The sequence below is a fragment of the Scardinius erythrophthalmus genome, assembly GCF_964197995.2.
Source record: "Scardinius erythrophthalmus genome assembly, chromosome: 15".
NCBI lineage: Eukaryota > Metazoa > Chordata > Actinopteri > Cypriniformes > Leuciscidae > Scardinius > Scardinius erythrophthalmus.
This window is the reverse complement of record NC_138235.1, coordinates 34,869,227-34,889,543: the sequence shown is the minus strand read 5'-3', so window position 1 is coordinate 34,889,543 and position 20,317 is coordinate 34,869,227. Positions and strand designations below refer to the sequence as shown.

The 20,317-nt window shown below is 41.2% G+C and overlaps 2 protein-coding genes across 2 annotated transcripts; both read right to left on the bottom strand.

Moving 5' to 3' along the window:
- Window positions 1-401: 401 nt before the first annotated feature.
- Window positions 402-6,055, bottom strand: LOC308703599 (uncharacterized protein). Its single transcript, XM_081387255.1, has 6 exons — window positions 5,669-6,055; window positions 4,292-4,527; window positions 3,221-3,631; window positions 3,037-3,104; window positions 2,006-2,876; window positions 402-1,497 (listed from the first exon to the last, which is right to left on the bottom strand). The coding sequence occupies exons 2-6, from the start codon at window positions 4,433-4,435 to the stop codon at window positions 1,294-1,296; spliced, it is 1,698 nt and encodes a 565-aa protein (XP_081243381.1). The 5' UTR covers window positions 4,436-4,527; window positions 5,669-6,055; the 3' UTR covers window positions 402-1,293.
- A 2,294-nt stretch (window positions 6,056-8,349) lies between these two features.
- Window positions 8,350-14,915, bottom strand: mtcl3b (MTCL family member 3b; the record flags this gene model as incomplete). The annotated part of the gene is made up of 6 exons (XM_081387270.1): window positions 8,350-8,574; window positions 10,944-12,176; window positions 12,593-12,658; window positions 12,751-12,909; window positions 13,076-13,300; window positions 14,235-14,915. The coding sequence occupies 6 exons, from the start codon at window positions 14,913-14,915 to the stop codon at window positions 8,464-8,466; spliced, it is 2,475 nt and encodes an 824-aa protein (XP_081243396.1). The 3' UTR covers window positions 8,350-8,463.
- Window positions 14,916-20,317: the final 5,402 nt, after the last annotated feature.

Below are 20,317 nucleotides of genomic sequence, written 5' to 3'. Positions count from 1 at the left end.
GCATAAAGCGTCTTATACTGTAGTTTTGCTTTTTAGGAAAATGAGCGATGTAAGAAGAAAAATGTACCCCCCTGTTGCCATATTCTCAGGAAACTATACTAGATTTTTACATTACATGCCCTTGGACAAGTTGCTGAGGTGCTACTAGGATATTATTGGTGTTTGCAAGTTTGTTGCTATGTAATTATTAGGGTGCTCAGAGTGGTTGTTAACACATTACTATGTGGTTGCTTACTGGCTAAAAGTCAAAAGAACCCACTCCCAAGTCCCTAGATGACTCGGGTTGATCCATAAGTTGCCTGTTTTATTGTCTTCCAGGTAGAAGACGGAAAAGGAATATAAGTGCTAATATTAGCAATCACCACTAAAAACAAAAACAATGAAGTGCACAGAGTCTAAAGTTCAAGCGTTTCACTGACTCGTCAAAGCACTTGCGTTTATTATACAGAGAAAGAAAAAAAAGACAAAAAGCATCACGTTTTTGTAAGGATCATATCACAACATTAAATAAACATTCCGAAGCATTTCTTCATTATAATATGGTCAAAAGACATAATATACTTTTCACAGATGTTGAACTTAAAGGATTTTTTTTACAAGGCTGGAGAATGCAGACATGTTCCCGCAGAAAGGTGCCATGCACCGCGTGGTTACAGCCCACGTCAGGCGCAGTCAAATAAGGCTTAAAAACGATTATGAGCCCATTACGACCTCTGTATGTCAATATTATGAAGCACTAATGCAGCACTGAAATGGACTTTGACAGAACATCAAAACATTTGCACACGCCTTTACAGATAATGCATAATAGATAAGGCTCAATAACTCCATGTTGCCATGTATGCTTAAATGTTATGCGTGTTGCATACATGCTTATATGATTACAAAAAATGCCCTACATGGCACCCAAAGAACTGAACCGTACACAGAGCACTCAGGAAAATAGAAAAAAATTGTAAAATAATACAAAATGTAATGAGAATGACAGAAAGAAATGAAGAGAAAAAGGCAATGAAAGGTTCATAGGCACAGAAGTTCACCAGGTCAGAGAATTTCCACTCAAGTTTCTTTCCAAAGCACTTCAAACAGCGTAGAGTTGAATGAAAACAGTATCCTTTGAAGTTATTTAATGAAAATATCATAAGCCATCTAGCAGGCTGCAATAATGTACTTTGAAGTTGTAGTGGTTATATACAAAAAAGTAGATCATGTTCTACAAAAGGTCAAAGGTTCGTCTATTCCCTCTGGTGAAAATGTCCTTTTACGTGTCCATTCAATGTTGTTCTAGTCTGGTCACATGATCACCGTTTCTGTGTGCCGGGAATATGAATTCAAGAACTGTTTGGCTTTAAGGCCAGGGCTTGATGGGCAGGATGTGTGGGTGATTTTGCTTGAGGGGGTATGCTTTGCCCACCTGGATGGACGGCGTTGATTGGCTGGTCTAGCAGGACGGGAAAAATTGCTACTGCTGGGGGCAGCAGATGACTCGTGGTTGACCTGGAGGGGAAACATTTTTAATGTAAATATATTTGTGCATAAATGATCAATACTTGGGTGATCAATATTCTTGCATTTTATGTACCAATATGTTGTCTTAATTGGCAGGTTAGAAGAAACAGAAAAAGTTAGTGTAGAAAGTAGTGTAAAGGAGAGAGGGGTGAATGGGATCGGGAGCACTACAGCTCAGAGCAGGGTTCCTCATTCCCGGTCCTGGAGAACCACTTTCCTGGAGAGTTTAGTTTCAACTTTATTTAAACATGACTGAAGTAACTAATCGAGGTGTTTGGGTTTACCTGAATTTAATTTCATTTAAAAATAAGTGGAATTACCCAATCATGTTGGAGCAGAGTTGGAACTAAACTCTTCAAGAAAGTGGCTCCCCAGACCCAGGAATGAGGAACACTGGCCGAGAGCATGAGCACTACCATTGCACCATCACTCAGACAAGGATGAATACTGCATTGTAATTTAGTGTGTGCAGATCACATTTGAATACCCTCTTCACCTGATTGGTGTCCAGTTGCTGGGTGAATGTGGCCCTCTGACTTCTGTTGTTCTCTATTTCCATCATTTCTAGAAGTTGCTCCAAGTTGTCATTTCCTTGTCTCATCTTATCAACACCAAGACCTGTGTGTATCTTACTGAAGTTTTGAGTTCCTGCTGCCAGAATCCTCTCCACCATCTGGTAGTCAGACAATAGGTCCTCACCCTGGAAGCCTGCTTTGTGGGCTTTTAGCCCTGGAGGCGCCTTGTGATTCTTCGATTTAAGGTGAGACTGTGATGGGCTTAAGTTATATGCCAAACCGTACTGTTCAAGAGTACTACCACCCCTCCCACTGTCTCTGTCTCCATTCAGGAGGTGTCTAGAAGGACCAGCTGCCCAAGGCTCCTGGCTGGACTCCAGTTCTGTTACCAGTATGTCACAGTTTGCAAGGCATTTCTGGACGGGCGCACGTGTGGATGCCCGCTTGGCGTCAAACTTGCTCTGGCAAATAGGAGTGCTGGTGTGCCTCGGAGGTTCAGTGGAGACAACGGTGGTCACAAGACCATCCTCTATCAGGGTTTTCCCCTCGTTCTCCTGCAACATGGCACCAAACTTACGTAACACTGATGGGCTGCCAGATTTCCTGTCAAGCAAGAGGCACTTTCTGTCAGGTTGTTGTGATGACTCATGGTAAGTGGAACGAGGGGTTACAGGAGAAGCATCTCTCTGTCTGACTGCCAGTTTGGAAGCTGCATTTTTAGGGGGAAGCTCGTTTGATGAAACTGGGTCTTTCCAGCTAACATGGCGGGCTTGGGAGTCATCCCAACTTGATTTCTTGTTCTTGTTATTCTCAGCCTCCTCAAACTCATCCAGAACTACACATGAGGCAGCCCTGAAGTGAAAAGACAAATCAACCAAAATCAATCAAAAGTATTCACAAAAGGGAATTGGGCGAACACTCATAATTGGTCAATCATCCAACAAGAAACATGCATGATGATAAGACAAACAATAGGATTCATTCTGATGAATTGAGATAGGAAAGGCTTTACCTGTTTGTCACCAGGCTAGTCTTCATGCTATCTTGATAACTGTGTGTAACTGGATATACCTTGGGGTTCTGATAGCAAAAAGAAGGAGATATTGGATTTACGACGGATATCAAAGGTACCAAATCCTTGGGGTTTAAGAGTCTAGATGAAGGATAGATTGATAAATAGTGTGAGAGGTACTCACTGCATTTGGATTTCCAAGATTCCCTAAGTTCTTTCCAAAATGCGGGCCCTGTTGGAGATATCCATTGAGGATGTCTAGGGTGGCATCTTGCCTTTCAAGATCATGACAACTGGCAGGATAATGGCTGCTGTTGCTCAGGGAATTAAGTGTGTAATTGTTGGAGCCATTATAGTAATCACTGGGGTGGTGAAACCCAAGGCTTTGCATAACTGAACGATCTGCTCGTACTTCATTGCACTGACGAATTGGGAGGTTGTTGTTGGGGTGACCATGGGGTTCATGATAACCATTGGCCTGGTGTCTATACTGAGAGTTGACAGGAAGCAAAGTAATGTCCAGGCTTTTGTTGTTTGTGACATTGCTAGTGCTGCTTTCGCTGGCTTCTCTTCGTGCTTTGACCTCGTTGTACAACTGAAATACATATCATAATATTAGAGACAAACTCGGCAGCTGCAAAGCATGTTTTTTTTGCCTACACTGTACATGAAAGCAAATGTTTCAAATGCACAAGTCAGCAAATACTACTGGTATAATGTCTAGACATGAAATCTTTGCTTAAAGAAAACGTTTCTTCAGTAAGGGGTCAGTGAGAAACGTTATTTGCTTAAAGGTTAATCAATCTACCAATAACAACATACTCACTTGAGAGAGAGAGAGAGAGTGAGTGTGTAAATGTTTTTGGGTTGTCTGTTACTCCTAGCCCTTTGGGTTTAATAAACTTGTTTACATCTGTCAAAATCATAGACCAGATGGAGGGCGAAGCACCTATTATTATATCCAAGAGATGCAGCCAACTTTGGCAACAGGAGGTCAAGGCCCTTTCAGCCAATCACGATCCTAGTTAGTGGCCACTATCACAACATAAACAACTTCATGGACTCTAGTAAATGCAGGATTGCAGTGCCGCTGGATCTTTTGGCATTGTTTATAGTCAAATCAGAGCATCATATTTTTTTATGTTTATTTACATCTTTATATAGGGATCGGGATGAGTTTTTCTCTCTCTCTCTAGATATGGAGATGGATTCTGTCACACTGACTGGCGTCGCTGCAGTTGAAAGTTTTTCTCACCTCTTCAATCTTCCTCTGCATGTCCTGTAGCTGATCTTCCCATTCCTGCATCTCAGAGTCAAAACTATCAAGCAGGTCAGCTCTCTCTCCACCCCACACACAACTCCTGGGCTCCGGCCCACAGTGCAATTCCAATGCGGCCATTCTTTTGCGCTTGCTTGTCTGTGCTCAGAATATTATGCTGCAATGCCTGAAAGGTCACTGGAGTGACCACATTGGCAAGTCCACCAATGCCTCTGTGAAGACAAAAAAGACATTCATCACTGAGAAACAGCCTATTGATTATTTAGAGTATTCTTAAGTAAATAAATGAATTCTACTGTGTCAACTGTGGATTGCTTTGCAGTTCACAGGTGCAATGAGTCTAAACATTAGTGAAGTCTTCCTGATTGTTTTGCATTCAAGAAGACTTATAAAAGGAAACCAAATCCCAGCTATTTGCTTTGGACACCTGCTTTAAAACTTTGACTCATTTCTATATGCATTCCCTGTCCTTCAAACCAGCCCTTAACTGTCAAAATTGTCAGCACGTTCTTTACACACCAACTTCATTAGACATGCTCAAGTTACCTAAAGGGACTTCAGGGATTCTGAAGTCAGCTTTATAACATGGACAGTCTCCCTGGGGTAACCTGATCTCTCTTGATCAAGGGCACAATAGTAAAGGGTAATTGGTTGCCCCTTACAAAATAGGAACCTACACCTTACAGCCAGCTTAAATCTTTAACTGTGAAGTAACACCACTTCTTTCGGGATAGGGATGAGGTCAAAGTTCCAAGCAAGTGAAGAACCCTTTACCCGCTTGGATGAGCTCAGAATAGTTGCATCCTTTCCGTGGTAACGTCACTGAGTTATTCTGTAACACAGCTTTGATTTACGGCAGTGATTTAAGGATGGACTTTTCTGCCATCAAGGAACATGACACCCAGTTTAACTCATGAAATTGCCAGAATGTACCGCCATATGACGTGTAGGCATTGAGGGATATTTATACCCTTTGCAATTATGTGTCATAAAACTAAAAAGACATAGAGAGTAAGTGTGTACCGGTTTATATTACAACATGCATGCACACTTACTATACGTAAATCTAACTGATCACAATAGTCATACTACTAATACTGTATTTACAGACAGTTCCAAAAAAAAATTACATATTAGCAAGTACATGCACTTACGTATGTAAATACTTTTAGTGTAAAGAATGACCAGTGTGGCTGCAAGGTTCTTAATGTTGTATAACACTCTCAGCCCAAGTGAAAGATCACAAAAAAGTTAAAAAGCTTCTAAGGAGTTACAAGTAGTAGTAATAATTTCATACTTTAAAGGCTTTAAAAGACTGTTCCGTTCTTGTCTACAAGCTTTCTTAATCCTTACCAGTTAAAATTATTGGTTCCTCCGGTAATTCCCTCTCATGAGCTTGTGATGAACTGATGCTCCAGAATATGAGTATGTTGCTCAAGTACAGGTTTGTCTCTTAAATCAAGATCACTCTTGTTTCAGTGCCACCTCTTCTTTGAAAGCTCCTGCACTCGACCAGCATGTAACAGCGCAAAAGACCCCGGAGTCAGATGCCCCACGGCGTGACGTAAAAGTCCTGCGTATAGGAACTTAAATGTTTCCTCTGTCCGGAGCTCAGGGGTAAACAACTGTAGTCCTGAGGGGGCCCCGGGGCTTTATAGTGACTCTAAGTATTTACCCCTGCGACGTCAGACCCACTAGGTATCCGGTGTCATAATGTCAGATTTATTCCAGCAATTGTGGTCTCCATGCAAGAGACTGTCGTCACCGACATTCTAGGTTAAAATTACAAAGGCAGAGGGAGAGTGTTTACATGGCTATTTTAAAATGCCCAGTTCTACCCCACCTCTGTGAAACTGTTGCTAGTCTGCTTTTAGGACTTGGCAGATTTTGCAGTCTTGTGACTCCTATTCCAGTTGTTTCGATTTCTACTAATCCTAACAGGCAACTGGGCTATTTGTGACTCTCAAAACACTCTGTCCATTTTATTTTTAAGATACCACCGTACAGAATTAGCGCATACTAAGTGTGCTGTCCGCGGCTCTTAATGGGCGCCTCACGCTTGTATTTATTTGACACATGTAGCTGTTGTGCAATAAACAGTCAGCCGACAGTTCGGCCCTAATATTGGCCGCTGACTCAAATAGTTTCCAGGCACAATAATGCAGAAAGGAAAACAACAAAGCAAAAACCTCGGAGAATGGAGACACCGTAAAAACTGTCAAAACCGGAGATGTATGTTTGACTGTTTTTCACTAATGTTACTTTCAGCTGGCAGGAAAATGAGAAGCAATTTCCAAATTCCAAAAAGAGACTCATTCTAGAAAACAGATGCGTTGCTGTTCTCTAAGTTTAATTGTCTTGTAAATAACCTGGACTCATCTAAACCAAAACAAAACAAATGTGAACCCAATGCCTCCATAGTTTTTGGTTTAAGCAATTATTTAATGGGATATTTCACCCAAAAAAATGTAATTTCAAATCCATAAGACTTTCATTCATCTTTGGAACACAAATGAAGACCTTTTTGATGAAATCTGAGAGCTTTCTGTCCCTCCATTGACAGCTGCGCAACTACCACTTTGATGTTTCAAAAACTTCATAAAGAGATCGAATAAATAAAATAACTATTGAATAAAAGCCTAAATCTGTTCATCATATAAAGCAAAAATTTTGGACTAAACTGCTCAATTCATATGGATTACTTTTACGATCTCTTTATGAACTTTTTGAAGCTTCAAAGCGGTAGTTGCTTAGCTGTCAACGGCGGGACAGAAATAGCTCAGATTTAATCAAAAAAGATCTTCATTTGTGCTCAGAAGATGAACAAAAGTCTTACGTGTTTGCAAAACATGAGGATGTGTAATTAATGATAGAATTTTCTTTTTTAAATACTAAAGAACTTACTAAGGAACTACTGCCGAAGACTTAAGAAGATTTGGGTCCGTCAACAGAGATTAAAACTGGAGATGCCAACAAGCTAAATAAACTCATAAAGAAAGCAAGCTCTGATGTTCAAACTGCTGATGAGTAACGCCTCCATAATAGACTTGCTGGAATGAGGAGCACGTTCAGCAAGAGACTGATCCAGCTCTGGTGCAACAGAAGGGGCTTTTTGCATACTGCTATCATGTACATAAGCACTTTCCCACACCCAAGCCACAGCTGTTATTTAGCATATCACATGAAACGTTATGCAACATTTCTGCTACAATTTCCCCAGGTTCTTGTGAAAAAAAACGTATTTTTTTCCTATTTATCTATCTATGCAAAACTGTTGTTCTTGTCACGCAAATTACACGTGCAAACAGATGATTCCTAGTTCCTACCTGTCATTTATTGTCTATCCTTCCATGTCAAGGCAAGTCAAGTCAGGTTTATTTATATAGCGCTTTTCACAATACAGATTGTATCAAAGCAGCTTCACAGTATTAAATTAAAATAATACATCAATGTTTGTTTCTAGTGGAAAACGTCCACGTTTGGTAATGCTGATCAATAGTATTGTTGATTGATGAATTAAATTAAATATCCCCAATTATCCCCAACTGAGCAAGCCAAAGGCAAACATGTGTATCCATGTGTATGCATGTCCTCTGTGACTGTACAATTGAATACCAGGTTCTTACTCACCTTGCTTGCTGCATGCTTCTAACAGGTAATCATTCCAGCTGATGTATCTTAAGAGTGCAGTGGCTGGCATTCTGGCAAATGTGGTCATGTGCTCCTTAATGGTAAATGCAGTTGCATATTTCGTTGCAAGTCTTTGGTGGCAAAGCAAGTGTCAATGTGCCAGATAACCTCAATGAAAGAAATGTCTTCTGGGTAATGTAGTTTCCAGTGCCTCAATAATGTTTATGTCTTCAATTTGACAAATGCATGTAATGTTTTTCATGATGTATAAAAGTCTTTATTTGCAAAAAAATTCATCTCGATGATGTGCCTTCCAGTGGCAGCCGTATGTCTGTAATTTGGGTAAAACAGCCTCCAGCGTTTTGGAAATTAAGGTTTTGCAGACTTCTGTGCTTAAGCGTGCTGTCTGTGCTTGGAAAGTGACTGTCCTGTGATTCTCCAACCATGGTGACATACACAACATTGACAAACAAACGAAACAAAGGGCGAGACTATGCTAATGAGTGGACGGATGGAGATCACAGGACAAAAAAGAGGGTAAAAAGAAATACAAGTTTAAAAATGGTGGCATAGGAGAGTGAGGAGAACAACACTAGAATGAGGATGAATAAAATGATGGGCTGAAACATCTGGATGAATAACCGACAGGATTGACGAACATGCATTAAAAAACAGGGGTGTGTGGGAAGACAGGATCAGAGAAAGAGAGAAAGGTTAAGATATTATAGCCATTAACATTTTCTATTTGCATAGTTTACAAAAATCTTGGCAAATCACAAAACTATGCTTTGTTATTTTGCTAAATGTTTAAAGCAGTCAGGCAATAGACTCTGTTAGCCAATAGTTCACCCAAAAAAATTAAATAATTTACTCACCCTGTGATTCTCTTTTTTGCTCAAACTTTAAATAGATTTTGTTTGATGAACAGATTAAAATATAAATTATAATTCACTGAAAATATTCCCTTTTTATTCGTTTTTTTATATTTCTATTTAGCTTTAATTTATATTTCAGTTTTAGTTGAAGAGATTTTAGTACTACAACTTAAACTTTCCAATTTTCCAAGTTTTTCATCTAATATTTGTTTTATTTTATTTAAACCTTAATTCAACTAACAAAAATGCTCTGCTGTAAATCATATCTCATTTGTGTTTGCGTACATTTCAGTAAAGTTTCACATCAGTAACATCAAATGTCATTGGTTCTGGCAAGCCGCTTTTCCACTGTCGGGCCGGTAGCTCCATAGATATCATATAAAGGCTAGATGTCTCGTGCGCGCTGCTGGCCAATGGAGGTCGACGTCCGCACACGGCGGCCATCTTACCACAGGGTGCTCGCTCACTCGTAACATGGTGCTTGTACTTTTAAATAACCATAACTTGCTCAATTTTCTACCGATTTTCAAACGGTTTGGTTTGTTATAAACGTCGGAGATGTAGTTATAACACTGCATACATATGAATAATTATGTTCAAAATGCTTAAGCATTCAGAATTATAGCCACGTTAATAACGTTTGTAAGAAACCAAACCGTTTGTAAATCCGTCCAGATTTCAGCGAGATAAGAGGATTTGTGTGCGTGCTGATCACTCACCTTAATTCACAGAGCCCTGTGGTAAGATGGCCGCCGGTGATGCCGGAAGTGACTCCGCCGTAAGACATCTAGCCTTTATATGATATCTATGGGTAGCTCCGCAAGCGCTACCCTAAAACCCGCCCTTAACACGCCTCCATAGAATGACGTTACACAACCCCACCATTTCATCAAAATGGTATTTACCATTTCACATGAGAGAACACACACCTATTCAGTTGCACCTGCTTCCATTTATTTGGAATGCACAAAACAACTCCAGTAAGGCTTTTAAGTCCAACGGCTTACAGGAAAATATTTATAAAACGTCACATTTCTTTAGATAGAGTAAGCATTTCTATTAATTTTCCATGAAATTATGCGCTTTGAGGAGGTTTGAGTGATCTCCCTCTCTCTCTCTCTCTCTCTCTCTCTCTCTCTCTCTCTCTCACTATACTGTTATCCTTTCAGCCAGAGCAACAGAGGGAGCTCACGAGAAGAAAACAGGAGTTATTAGTTACGTGTGTTAACCAGAGTGCATGTTTTTAACAACATATGCGGATGTATTCGTGTGGTCTCAACAAAGGCACAGGGAAGAGAAAGATAAAACATTAAACCAAATAAACACTCGGTTATAATCATATACTGTATGATTTGTCTACATTCTTCAAGCAGTCTCTGATATTTTCCATAAGCATGTATTTATTATCAAATGGTTAGCATAAGTAGCCTTTAGCATCGCATATAAATATATTTCTGCCTCATACGGTGATCAGATTCCCTATCGGATCTAAAGAAAGTTATTTCAAATACTCTGAAAGTGAGTTTTGAGATGGAAATAGTTTAAAATGTCTTAAATGTTGAAGTTGGTAGCCTGATAATAATAACAATGGAAATGAACAGCGGTGTTGACCGTCTCCTTTGTTCATGACCACTCCTCGAGCCCCAGTTGGCCAGCTTTGGACCAAGGTATTCGGTGGGCAAAAACCCCAGCCGTTGGCCCCAAGGAAGCCCGATCAAGCCTTGGAAGTGACAGTGGAAACGTGACTACTTATATGCCACGCACTAGCACACCAGCTTTTGGCCCGACAGTGGAAATATGGCTATTGATGTCAAACTTAGTGTCATGCATCTTGACGCAAATGAGATTTTCAGTGAATAAAGTCCCTAACTTTTTCTCTATTCCTCACTCAAATGTATTACTGTATATGGCTTTGGAAGACTTAGTGCAAGATTTATACAGACTACTTTTATTATGCTTTTTTTCTACTTTTAGGAGCTTGACAGCCCCTGGTAACTGTTCCAGCGAAGAAAGAGAATCATAAGGGTGAGTAAATGACAGAATTGAACTGAACTATACCATTACAATGTGGTAAACATTCTTATTGTGCTTCACATAGACACACAGACTCTTGCCAGACTCACAGATAATGGTTCTTCTGAATCTCTTTCCTCTGGTTTTGGGACTTCAAGTCGGTCTATAAACCCCTGTAGCTCCTTCCTGAAGGCTTTCATTTGAGCGTTGATGCGGTAGAGAAGCTCGTGCTCCCTGATCCGGCCACCGTCCTCATCATCTTCCATACGGCTGAAAAGATCCCCGTTAGATACGAACACCCGTGCCTCTGCAATGATGGTACTGGTGTCGGCTATGAGCCGATCAATGGTTCGTCCCAATCGCTCTGCTTCGGCACGGATGTCAATCATCTGTTGTCTGTCCCGAATGGAGCGCGAGAGGAGGCGGGCGGATTCAGGAGAATAGAGAGAGCGAGTTGGCGTGAGGCACCGAGCGTTGCGGACTTCGTCAGAGTCGCTTTCTCCTCCAACAGGACCCTCACGTTTGCGATGGGGAGGAAGACGAGAGGAAGACGAGTCTTCATCGCTACCTCTACGCCCTCCGACTCCAAGACCAGTGTCGCTCTCTGCGTCACTGTCCCGTGGCGTGACGGCTAGGTGAGCTGATAGATCATACCGTTGCATGTTGGAAAGCAGCACACGGTTCTCGTACTGCAGCTGCATCACTTTCCCACTCAGTTCATTGATCTGCTTCCTCGCTGCCTTCAGCTCCTCCTGCAAGGCCTCGGCTTTGGAGCTGTCTCCTGCTAAATTGGCGGCACTCATTGCATTACCAGCCGAGGCATGCCTCGTACCCTCTTTAAAGCGCAGTTTGTTCAGCTCACATGTCACTCTCTTATTCTGCTCCTCTACATCCGCCAGGTTCCTCCGCAGAAGCTCCGCCTCATCCTCCACCAACTGCAGTTGTTGCCTCAGCTCCGACAGCTCCGACCCCTGCTCGCGCCCCATTCCTCCTTCCGCTCCGGACAAGCCCCCATTGGACGAATCTTCCCCTCGAAGATCATCCAACTCCGCCCTCAGGCCACGGTTCTCAACCTCCAATTCGACAATTTTACGTCCCAGGATGTTGGCCTCCTCTTCCACCAATCGCAAGCGGAGTTTCAGCTCTGATTCCCTTGTTGTGGGTGGGCCACCAGCTTCACCCTTTGGATGAGGGCTGTCCAGATCTCCATAGAAGGAACGATACTTATGTAGTTCTTGTTCCAAACGGTCCTTTTCCTTGTCAATCTTGGCCATTTTCTTTCTCATTAAAGTAGCCTCCTCTTTAATGAAGGCCAGCTGGCATTTCAGGTCCTCATTGTCCTCCTGTGGACAGAAGTGTTGCGTTAAGGTACGGGACCAATCTCACGGGACAAGATTTTGCGGACAAAAAGAGGTCTGCTGAATCACTTTCAAAGGGAAATTTGTGTGGAGAATTGTTTGAATCTCACGTAAAACTCCTGATTGCACTGAAATGTTTCTACTGTATATTCTACTGAAATGTCTGAATTTCACCCATGACATTTTGAAGAGTAATGGTAAATGTGACCATACCTTTACATGCTATGGTTTAATAAATGTTTTCTGTGTATGCTATCTTTTCATTCTCTCTATAGTTTACGATGCACTTCATTTCTTTGCAAAAGACTGCATAACTACTTGAGCTTGAACTTGAGCTTGTCACTTAAAGTAACAGTCTTCATTTGACCCAATACTGGTTGACAGCAGTGTTTTGTCCTCACCTCTGTAGGAGTCTGAGTCTTCCTCTCAGGCTTTTGTGCATCTTTGCTTCCTCTTCGTTTCTGAGACTGGACAGAACAAATTTTTATGAATGCAATGCAATTAATATGTATTTAAACCTATTTAGATGTGCTTTATTAACTTGTGTTTGTATTCCTACTTCTTTGGCTTTGTCCAGCTCATTTTGCAGGGCCTGTTTGGTGACTTCCACCTCAATAAGTTTCTGTCTCAATCGCTCGTTTTCTTCTTCTGTCTTTGTTCGTTTCTCCTCCACATTCTCCAGCTCGTGGTGGAGTCTCACAGACACATCCTTGGCAACCTGTCAGAATGGTGGTGGTGTGGCTTAGTGGTTGCTTTGGATAGAAGCATCAACTAAATGACAAGTTAATAATCAGATAGAAATTGTGCAAACAAGTCATTGGGGATGGGTAATTTATCATAGACCTTCTCTGCATGCCCTTAAAGATATCAACATAGGTACTTGCCTTTAAATCTTGCTCTAAGCTCCTTAGGAGGTCCTCGTCAATTTCTCCAGTTTGTGCATAGCGAAGTCGTTTGCGTTCAGCCTTGCGGAGTCTGTACTGAAGGATGCGGCAGTTCTTATTCGCTCGCTCGAGCTCACGCCGCATGTCTTGTAACTGACAGGTGTCCTCCTCATAAAAGGTGTCGCGCATCTCCTCCATCTCTGTCCGCATCTCCTCAATCTCATTCTGTGAAAACCAGTGTGCTCATTAGAGCTTTCTGCTCTCCAATTACTGCAGTTGCATTATTTTAATAAGCTGTACATTATTTCCACAAATTACATGTTTAATGAGTCTCTTGGTTGAACATGCAAATTATTGGGGGCATATTTTGAATAAAACCAAGGCTGTTTTCATAACTGTATTTAGCTTTGTTCTAACACGGGCTGAATTGGAACAATGCTGCATTTCTCTCATTGTTCTGTTCATTTTTAGAAGGCAACATTTTTTAAATAGACCAAAATTCAATGATAATAAAAGACACATAAGCAAACTGGGTCATCAGTCATAATGTTTATGTCCTGTTTATGTAGAGCTATTTCCGATTTCAAGATGGCTGGACAACATCTCTGCAGGGTTATCATTGCTTTCTTTCTGTTAATTACCAGAATTCCTATTTATCAGGTTGAGCAGGAATCAAGATTGTGTTTGGAAAACAATATTGCCATGAACCTGCTGAGAGGAGTCATCAAAAAATGTACATGCAAACCCAATGATTTCGGATATGCTCAGTTACCAACATCAACAACATGCCAACTTTGCTAATGGTTATCAACATATGTATTGTTCATCAAATGAATGTGTAAATCTACATTTATGCAGGTATATATTCATATCTATCTATCTATCTATCTATCTATCTATCTATCTATCTATCTATCTTCTTCAGCTCTTAAAAAAGAGTTGTCTATCCATCCATTTTCCTCTACCTATCTATCTATCTCTCTGTCTATTTTGCCCTAACTATCATGTTTTCATTCATCCATATATATATATATATATATATATATATATATATATATATATATATATATATATATATATATATATATATATATATATATATATATATATATATGCATGATTAGTGTATCGTACATTTTCTCATGTATAACAAACAAACCTTAAGGTCTTCGTTTTCATCCTCCAGCCTCTCGATCTCGTCCTGCAGGGCTTCATTCTGCTGTGTCACGGGCTCGTCTGCGGCGCTCGTGGCCTGTGCGGCGGGTCCCGGTCCCGGTTGCGTCTCGACCGACGCTGTGCGCTGCATCCTGCCGCTTTTCTTCAAGCGCTTGTTGATGTGAAACTGAATGAGCTCTGACTGCAGACAGCCTCCGCCCCAGAAGGCCGGTCCGCAGCCCACGTACTCTCCTCCCGCAGCGGCCTCTCTTTCCCTCTCTTCCCCTCTCACAACACCACCGTACGAGCCGTCAGGCTGCGTAGCGGACGAGTCTCTGTTGACGCACGGTAAACGCAGCGCGCGGCGCGTGTCCGGTGGTGGAGGGCGATCAATCCGCTCCTCTGTTTCCCAAACCGCCTCAGTTTCAGCACCACGAACAGCTGCCGCACCTCGCACCCTCACTTCACGCGCCTCTTCTTGAGCCGCCTGCTCTCCCTCGCGTGCTTTAACGCCTTTAACGCCTTTTCCTCCGAGCTTCGACGCAGCGGGTGATGAGGAGCGGCTGGCGCTGGGTTTTGAGGCCGGTTTGACGGGGTTTTGTCCGGGAGACGGTCTCCTCCTCCCTTCGGCACTGTCCGCTGATGGTGGAAAATCCGCAGCGCCACTTGCGGCAGAGCTCATCATTTCATATCGCAGACCTCCAACAACACTTTTATCAATTTTATGACATTTAAAAGGGAAAAAACGAAATATTACACTTTGTTAGTGCAGAATACAACTAGGTACATCATTACAGTAGGCCTATACTGTATTTATGGCTATAAGTTTGTGTGTGTGTGTGTGTGTGTGTGTGTGTGTGTGTGTGTGTGTGTGTGTGTGTGTGTAGCCTACATATCATTTAATTAATAAATAAAATCCATAATATAAACCAATATGATCGAATAAGAACAGCAATTTTCAACACACACACAAAAAAAATGCTGAGTTGTGTTTCAACCGATGTTTGGGTAAAATAAAACACAATAATAAAAAAACTAAAACAAGAGTTGGTTGATTCAATTGTAAATGAATTTAACCAACAGTTGGGTTTAAAAATGTAAACAATGTAAAACAACCGTTGGGTTTGTCCATATGTGGCCCAAACATGGGATGAAACGACCACAACCCAGTAGGCCTATTTTTAGAGGAAAGGAGGACAAAAAATGTGAATTAATGTAATTTACAGATCGACAGGTGAGTTCTATGTACATGCACATTCATTTCAACACATATGTAGCTTTTGACAGTAAAGTTTTTTGACATCCGTCGCAGTAGACTTCCTTTCCTATAGCCTTTATGTTTTCTCAACTTTGCAAGTGTATAACTTGTCCAAATAAGCATACAGGCTTCTATAATGGTTACATATTTGGTGCAGTCGTAACTTGCGTTATTCTCCAAGAACATTAAATATCGCGATGTTTTCTTACCTGTTTATGAACTGTGCTCATTTGTTTCCTGAGGGAGCGGGACAGTTCCCTTCAGCTCGAGGGTACCAGGCACTGCTTAGGCTCGCGAGACACTGACGTTTAATATTCATGAGGTGACGTAACATAAGGAAGTGTGAGAACCTTTTCTCAAAATACTTTGTTTTATGTAAATATAAATATTGGCCTATTTAAAAACACACGGTAACACTTTAGTTTAGGGCTCAATTCCCACTATTAGTTATTTATTAGCATGCATATTAGGATATTGACTTTTTATTAATAGGCTTATAAACATATGCATGACCATATTCTTCATCTAGGTCGATGTATACAGGTGTGCTGTCCCTTTAAAACCCAAGTATGAGGAAGACTGGATGCTGCTGGAGTTTGCTGCTTTACAGATAAGCTGAAAGTGCAGCGTCATCCCACCGACCTATTCTACAAGAATAGATTCAAAAGGTCAGTCTGCAGTTTGTGCCACAGTCAGTCCAGTAGTCGAACAACAACAGAAAATATCCTCAGCCTGTTTAAAATGTTTTTTTTTTTTTGTAGTTTTTCTTTTTCTTTTTTTCCTGTTTTCACAGTTTCTCAGGGCCCATGCTCTTGGTTAATCACTAGACTTGGTCTGAGATTTAAATAAATCTCTCTCTCTCATATGCAGTTAGCACTTTAACTATCACTTTAAATGAAATGCTCTTAATTGCACTGTTTAAATGTCAGTGAGTCACAAGTGAGTCTGGTCATTTGCACTGTGATATCAGTTTGTAATACTACCTGTGAACACTAGAGAGCGCCGTCTGTCTATCTGTGTACTTAACTGAAATAAGTAATGAATGCTGTTTTGAATTCAGTGGTGAATTACAATATCTATCCATCCTTATGCTCACCAATTGCATTGTACGTATGTCTCACAGACAGTAGCCTACAATGATCTCAAAAGAATAGTACATGAAGATGTGTACCATTTAGAAATGTTATAGTGTTGCACTTGCGTTATTGTGTATAGTCCATGATAGGTGGCTTTTTGTGTAGACAGACACAAAGAGGAGCCAATTATCTCAGGTAATGTAAATTACCAGTGGAAAAGGTTGAGAGAAAGGTGAAACCACTTTCTGTTAATAGGGCCAGTGGAAATCTCTGGCCTATTTGCAATCCGCTTACTGACAAACATCCTTGTTCAGGAGAGAGAGAGAGAGAGAGAGAGAGAGAGAGAGAGAGAGAGAGAGAGAGAGAGAGAGAGAGGGGGGGAGGGGGGAGGGGGGGGGGGTTGTAGAATGGGTTTGGATAATACAAATTTAAAGATGCTAGTATGAGTTAAACAAATGCATTTTCTCTAATAGATCTCTAATAATAACAAATAGATTAACCAGCACAGTTAACTTGTAGAGCAAAATGTGTAAAAAGTACAAATTATGTTTCATGTACTTGGGTTAGAGTATGCCTGTACTGTATCAAAATAATACAGTATCTGGAGTAAAAATCAAAATGTTTCAATGTATTTTGCACTCAAGTATTAAAGCTTCTGAAACAGGCAGAGGAGATTTTCCCATGAAAGCCTGTCCATAATTAACAATGATTCTAATTAAAAATGCACAATTAAAAGAAATTTGCTTAAAATCAAAGATTTTTATTTTTACATTTACATTTTTCATTGACATGGATTCTGTTGGTTGTTTTAAATAAATGTTAAATCGCATCATTTAAAATATACAATAATTTGAAATGCTTGTAATTTAACCTTATTAAATTAATAATAAGGTCACTTGTGAAATGCAAATTAGAAATTTTAAGGAATAAAAAGTTTATTTTCCTTGAAAAAGTAATTAAGAGAGCAAGTTTTCTCAGATTAAAAAGCATTTGCTTCTTTTTTCCTTCATAATGAACATTTATTTTATTTTCTGGCTCACTACGTATAGAACATCTCTAGCTTTCAGGTGGATATATGCCAGTGAAATATTGCTTAAGTCATGTCTAAATGTCATATTTATTGCATCCATCCGGTCTGTTTAATAGTTTTAATTTGATACCAGTGTATGTTTCTCCTGCAGTGACCCGAATAACGCTACAAGCTCTGACGTGGACATAAGCTCTTTTATAGCGAAAGCCAATTTACGGCCTGATTAGACCAGATCTGTCTGCCCAACCCCTCAAAGCTCTGGCCTGGGAGCTCCATCATAGCCGAAAGGACACTTAATTAGAAGTCCAGGAAGGAGAGAGACGGAGTGTCTGTGAACAACTAAGATGAATGTGACTGGGGCCAGACCTGTCATCCTGTCCTCCAATTAAAAGTTATTAGGATTTTCTTTCTAATCACTTGGAAAAGGGAACATCACATCTCTCCTAACATACTGCAAGATTTGATGTGTCATTTAAGTTTATAGCAAAATTGTTACGTTCCTGTTCCTGTGAAGAACTATAGCAATATTAAAGGGATAGTTCACCCAAAAATGACAATTCTGTCATTAATTACACACCCTTGTGTCGTTCCAAATCCCTTTTGTTCATCTTCGTATCACATAGAGATCTTCTTAATAAAATCTGAAAGCTTTCTGTCCCTCCATTGACAGCAACGCAACTACCACTTTGATGCTTCGAAGAGTTAATAAAGAGGTTGTAAAACTAATCCATATGAATTGAGAGGTTTAGCCCAAATTTTCTGAAGAGAATCAATCAATTTGGTTCTTGCGGAAGTGGTTCAAATGTGCTGCGTAACACGAGAATGAACCTCATTGGTTCGTGCGGAAGCTCAAACGTGATGCGTAACATGAGAATGAACCTCATTGGTTTGTGCAGAAGCTCAAACGTGATGCGTAACACGAGAATGAACCTCATTGGTTCGTGCTGAAGCTCAAACGTGCTGTGTAACACGAGAATGAACCTCATTGGTTCTTGCTGAAGCTCAAACGTGCTGCGTAACACGAGAATGAACCTCATTGGTTCGTGCGGAAGCTCAAACGTGATGCGTAACATGAAAATGAACCTCATTGGTTCGTGCGGAAGCTCAAACGTGATGCGTAACATGAGAATGAACCTCATTGGTTCGTGCAGAAGCTCAAACGTGCTACGTAACACGAGATTGAACCTCATTGGTTCGTGCAGAAGCTCAAACGTGCTACGTAACACGAGATTGAACCTCATTGGTTCGTGCAGAAGCTCAAACGTGATGCGTAACACGGGAATGAACCTCATTGTTTCGTGCAGAAGCTCAAACGTGATGCGTAACACGGGAATGAACCTCATTGTTTCGTGCAGAAGCTCAAACGTGATGCGTAACACGGGAATGAACCTCATTGGTTCGTGCAGAAGCTCAAACGTGCTACGTAACACGAGATTGAACCTCATTGGTTCGTGCAGAAGCTCAAACGTGATGCGTAACACGGGAATGAACCTCATTGTTTCGTGCAGAAGCTCAAACGTGATGCGTAACACGGGAATGAACCTCATTGGTTCGTGCAGAAGCTCAAACGTGCTACGTAACACGGGAATGAACCTCATTGGTTCGTGCAGAAGCTCAAACGTGCTGCATAACACGAGATTGAACCTCATTGGTTCGTGCAGAAGCTCAAACGTGCTACGTAACACGAGATTGAACCTCATTGGTTCGTGCAGAAGCTCAAACGTGATGCGTAACACGGGAATGAACCTCATTGTTTCGTGCAGAAGCTCAAACGTGATGCGTAACACGGGAATGAACCTCATTGGTTCGTGCAGAAGCTCAAACGTGATGCGTAACACGGGAATGAACCTCATTGTTTCGTGCAGAAGCTCAAACGTGATGCGTAACACGAGAATGAACCTCATTGGTTCGTGCGGAAGCTCAAACGTGATGCGTAACATGAAAATGAACCTCATTGGTTCGTGCGGAAGCTCAAACGTGATGCGTAACACGGGAATGAACCTCATTGGTTCGTGCAGAAGCTCAAACGTGCTACGTAACACGAGATTGAACCTCATTGGTTCGTGCAGAAGCTCAAACGTGCTACGTAACACGGGAATGAACCTCATTGGTTCGTGCAGAAGCTCAAACGTGCTGCGTAACACGAGAATGAACCTCATTGGTTCGTGCAGAAGCTCAAACGTGCTACGTAACACGAGATTGAACCTCATTGGTTCGTGCAGAAGCTCAAACGTGATGCGTAACACGGGAATGAACCTCATTGTTTCGTGCAGAAGCTCAAACGTGATGCGTAACACGAGAATGAACCTCATTGGTTCGTGCGGAAGCTCAAACGTGATGCGTAACATGAAAATGAACCTCATTGGTTCGTGCGGAAGCTCAAACGTGATGCGTAACACGGGAATGAACCTCATTGGTTCGTGCAGAAGCTCAAACGTGCTACGTAACACGAGATTGAACCTCATTGGTTCGTGCAGAAGCTCAAACGTGCTACGTAACACGAGATTGAACCTCATTGGTTCGTGCAGAAGCTCAAACGTGCTACGTAACACGGGAATGAACCTCATTGGTTCGTGCAGAAGCTCAAACGTGCTGCGTAACACGAGAATGAACCTCATTGGTTCGTGCAGAAGCTCAAACGTGCTACGTAACACGGGAATGAACCTCATTGGTTCGTGCAGAAGCTCAAACGTGCTGCGTAACACGAGAATGAACCTCATTGG

Excerpts from the sequence above, each read along its gene's own strand:
- LOC308703599 (XM_081387255.1), bottom strand. The coding sequence starts at position 4,435 with ATGGCCGCATTGGAATTGCACTGTGGGCCGGAGCCCAGGAGTTGTGTG. Across the intron at positions 3,632-4,291 it reads TGCAGAGGAAGATTGAAGAG|TTGTACAACGAGGTCAAAGC; the intron begins GTGAGAAAAACT and ends TATGTATTTCAG. Across the intron at positions 1,498-2,005 it reads AGCAACTGGACACCAATCAG|GTCAACCACGAGTCATCTGC; the intron begins GTGAAGAGGGTA and ends TTTCCCCTCCAG.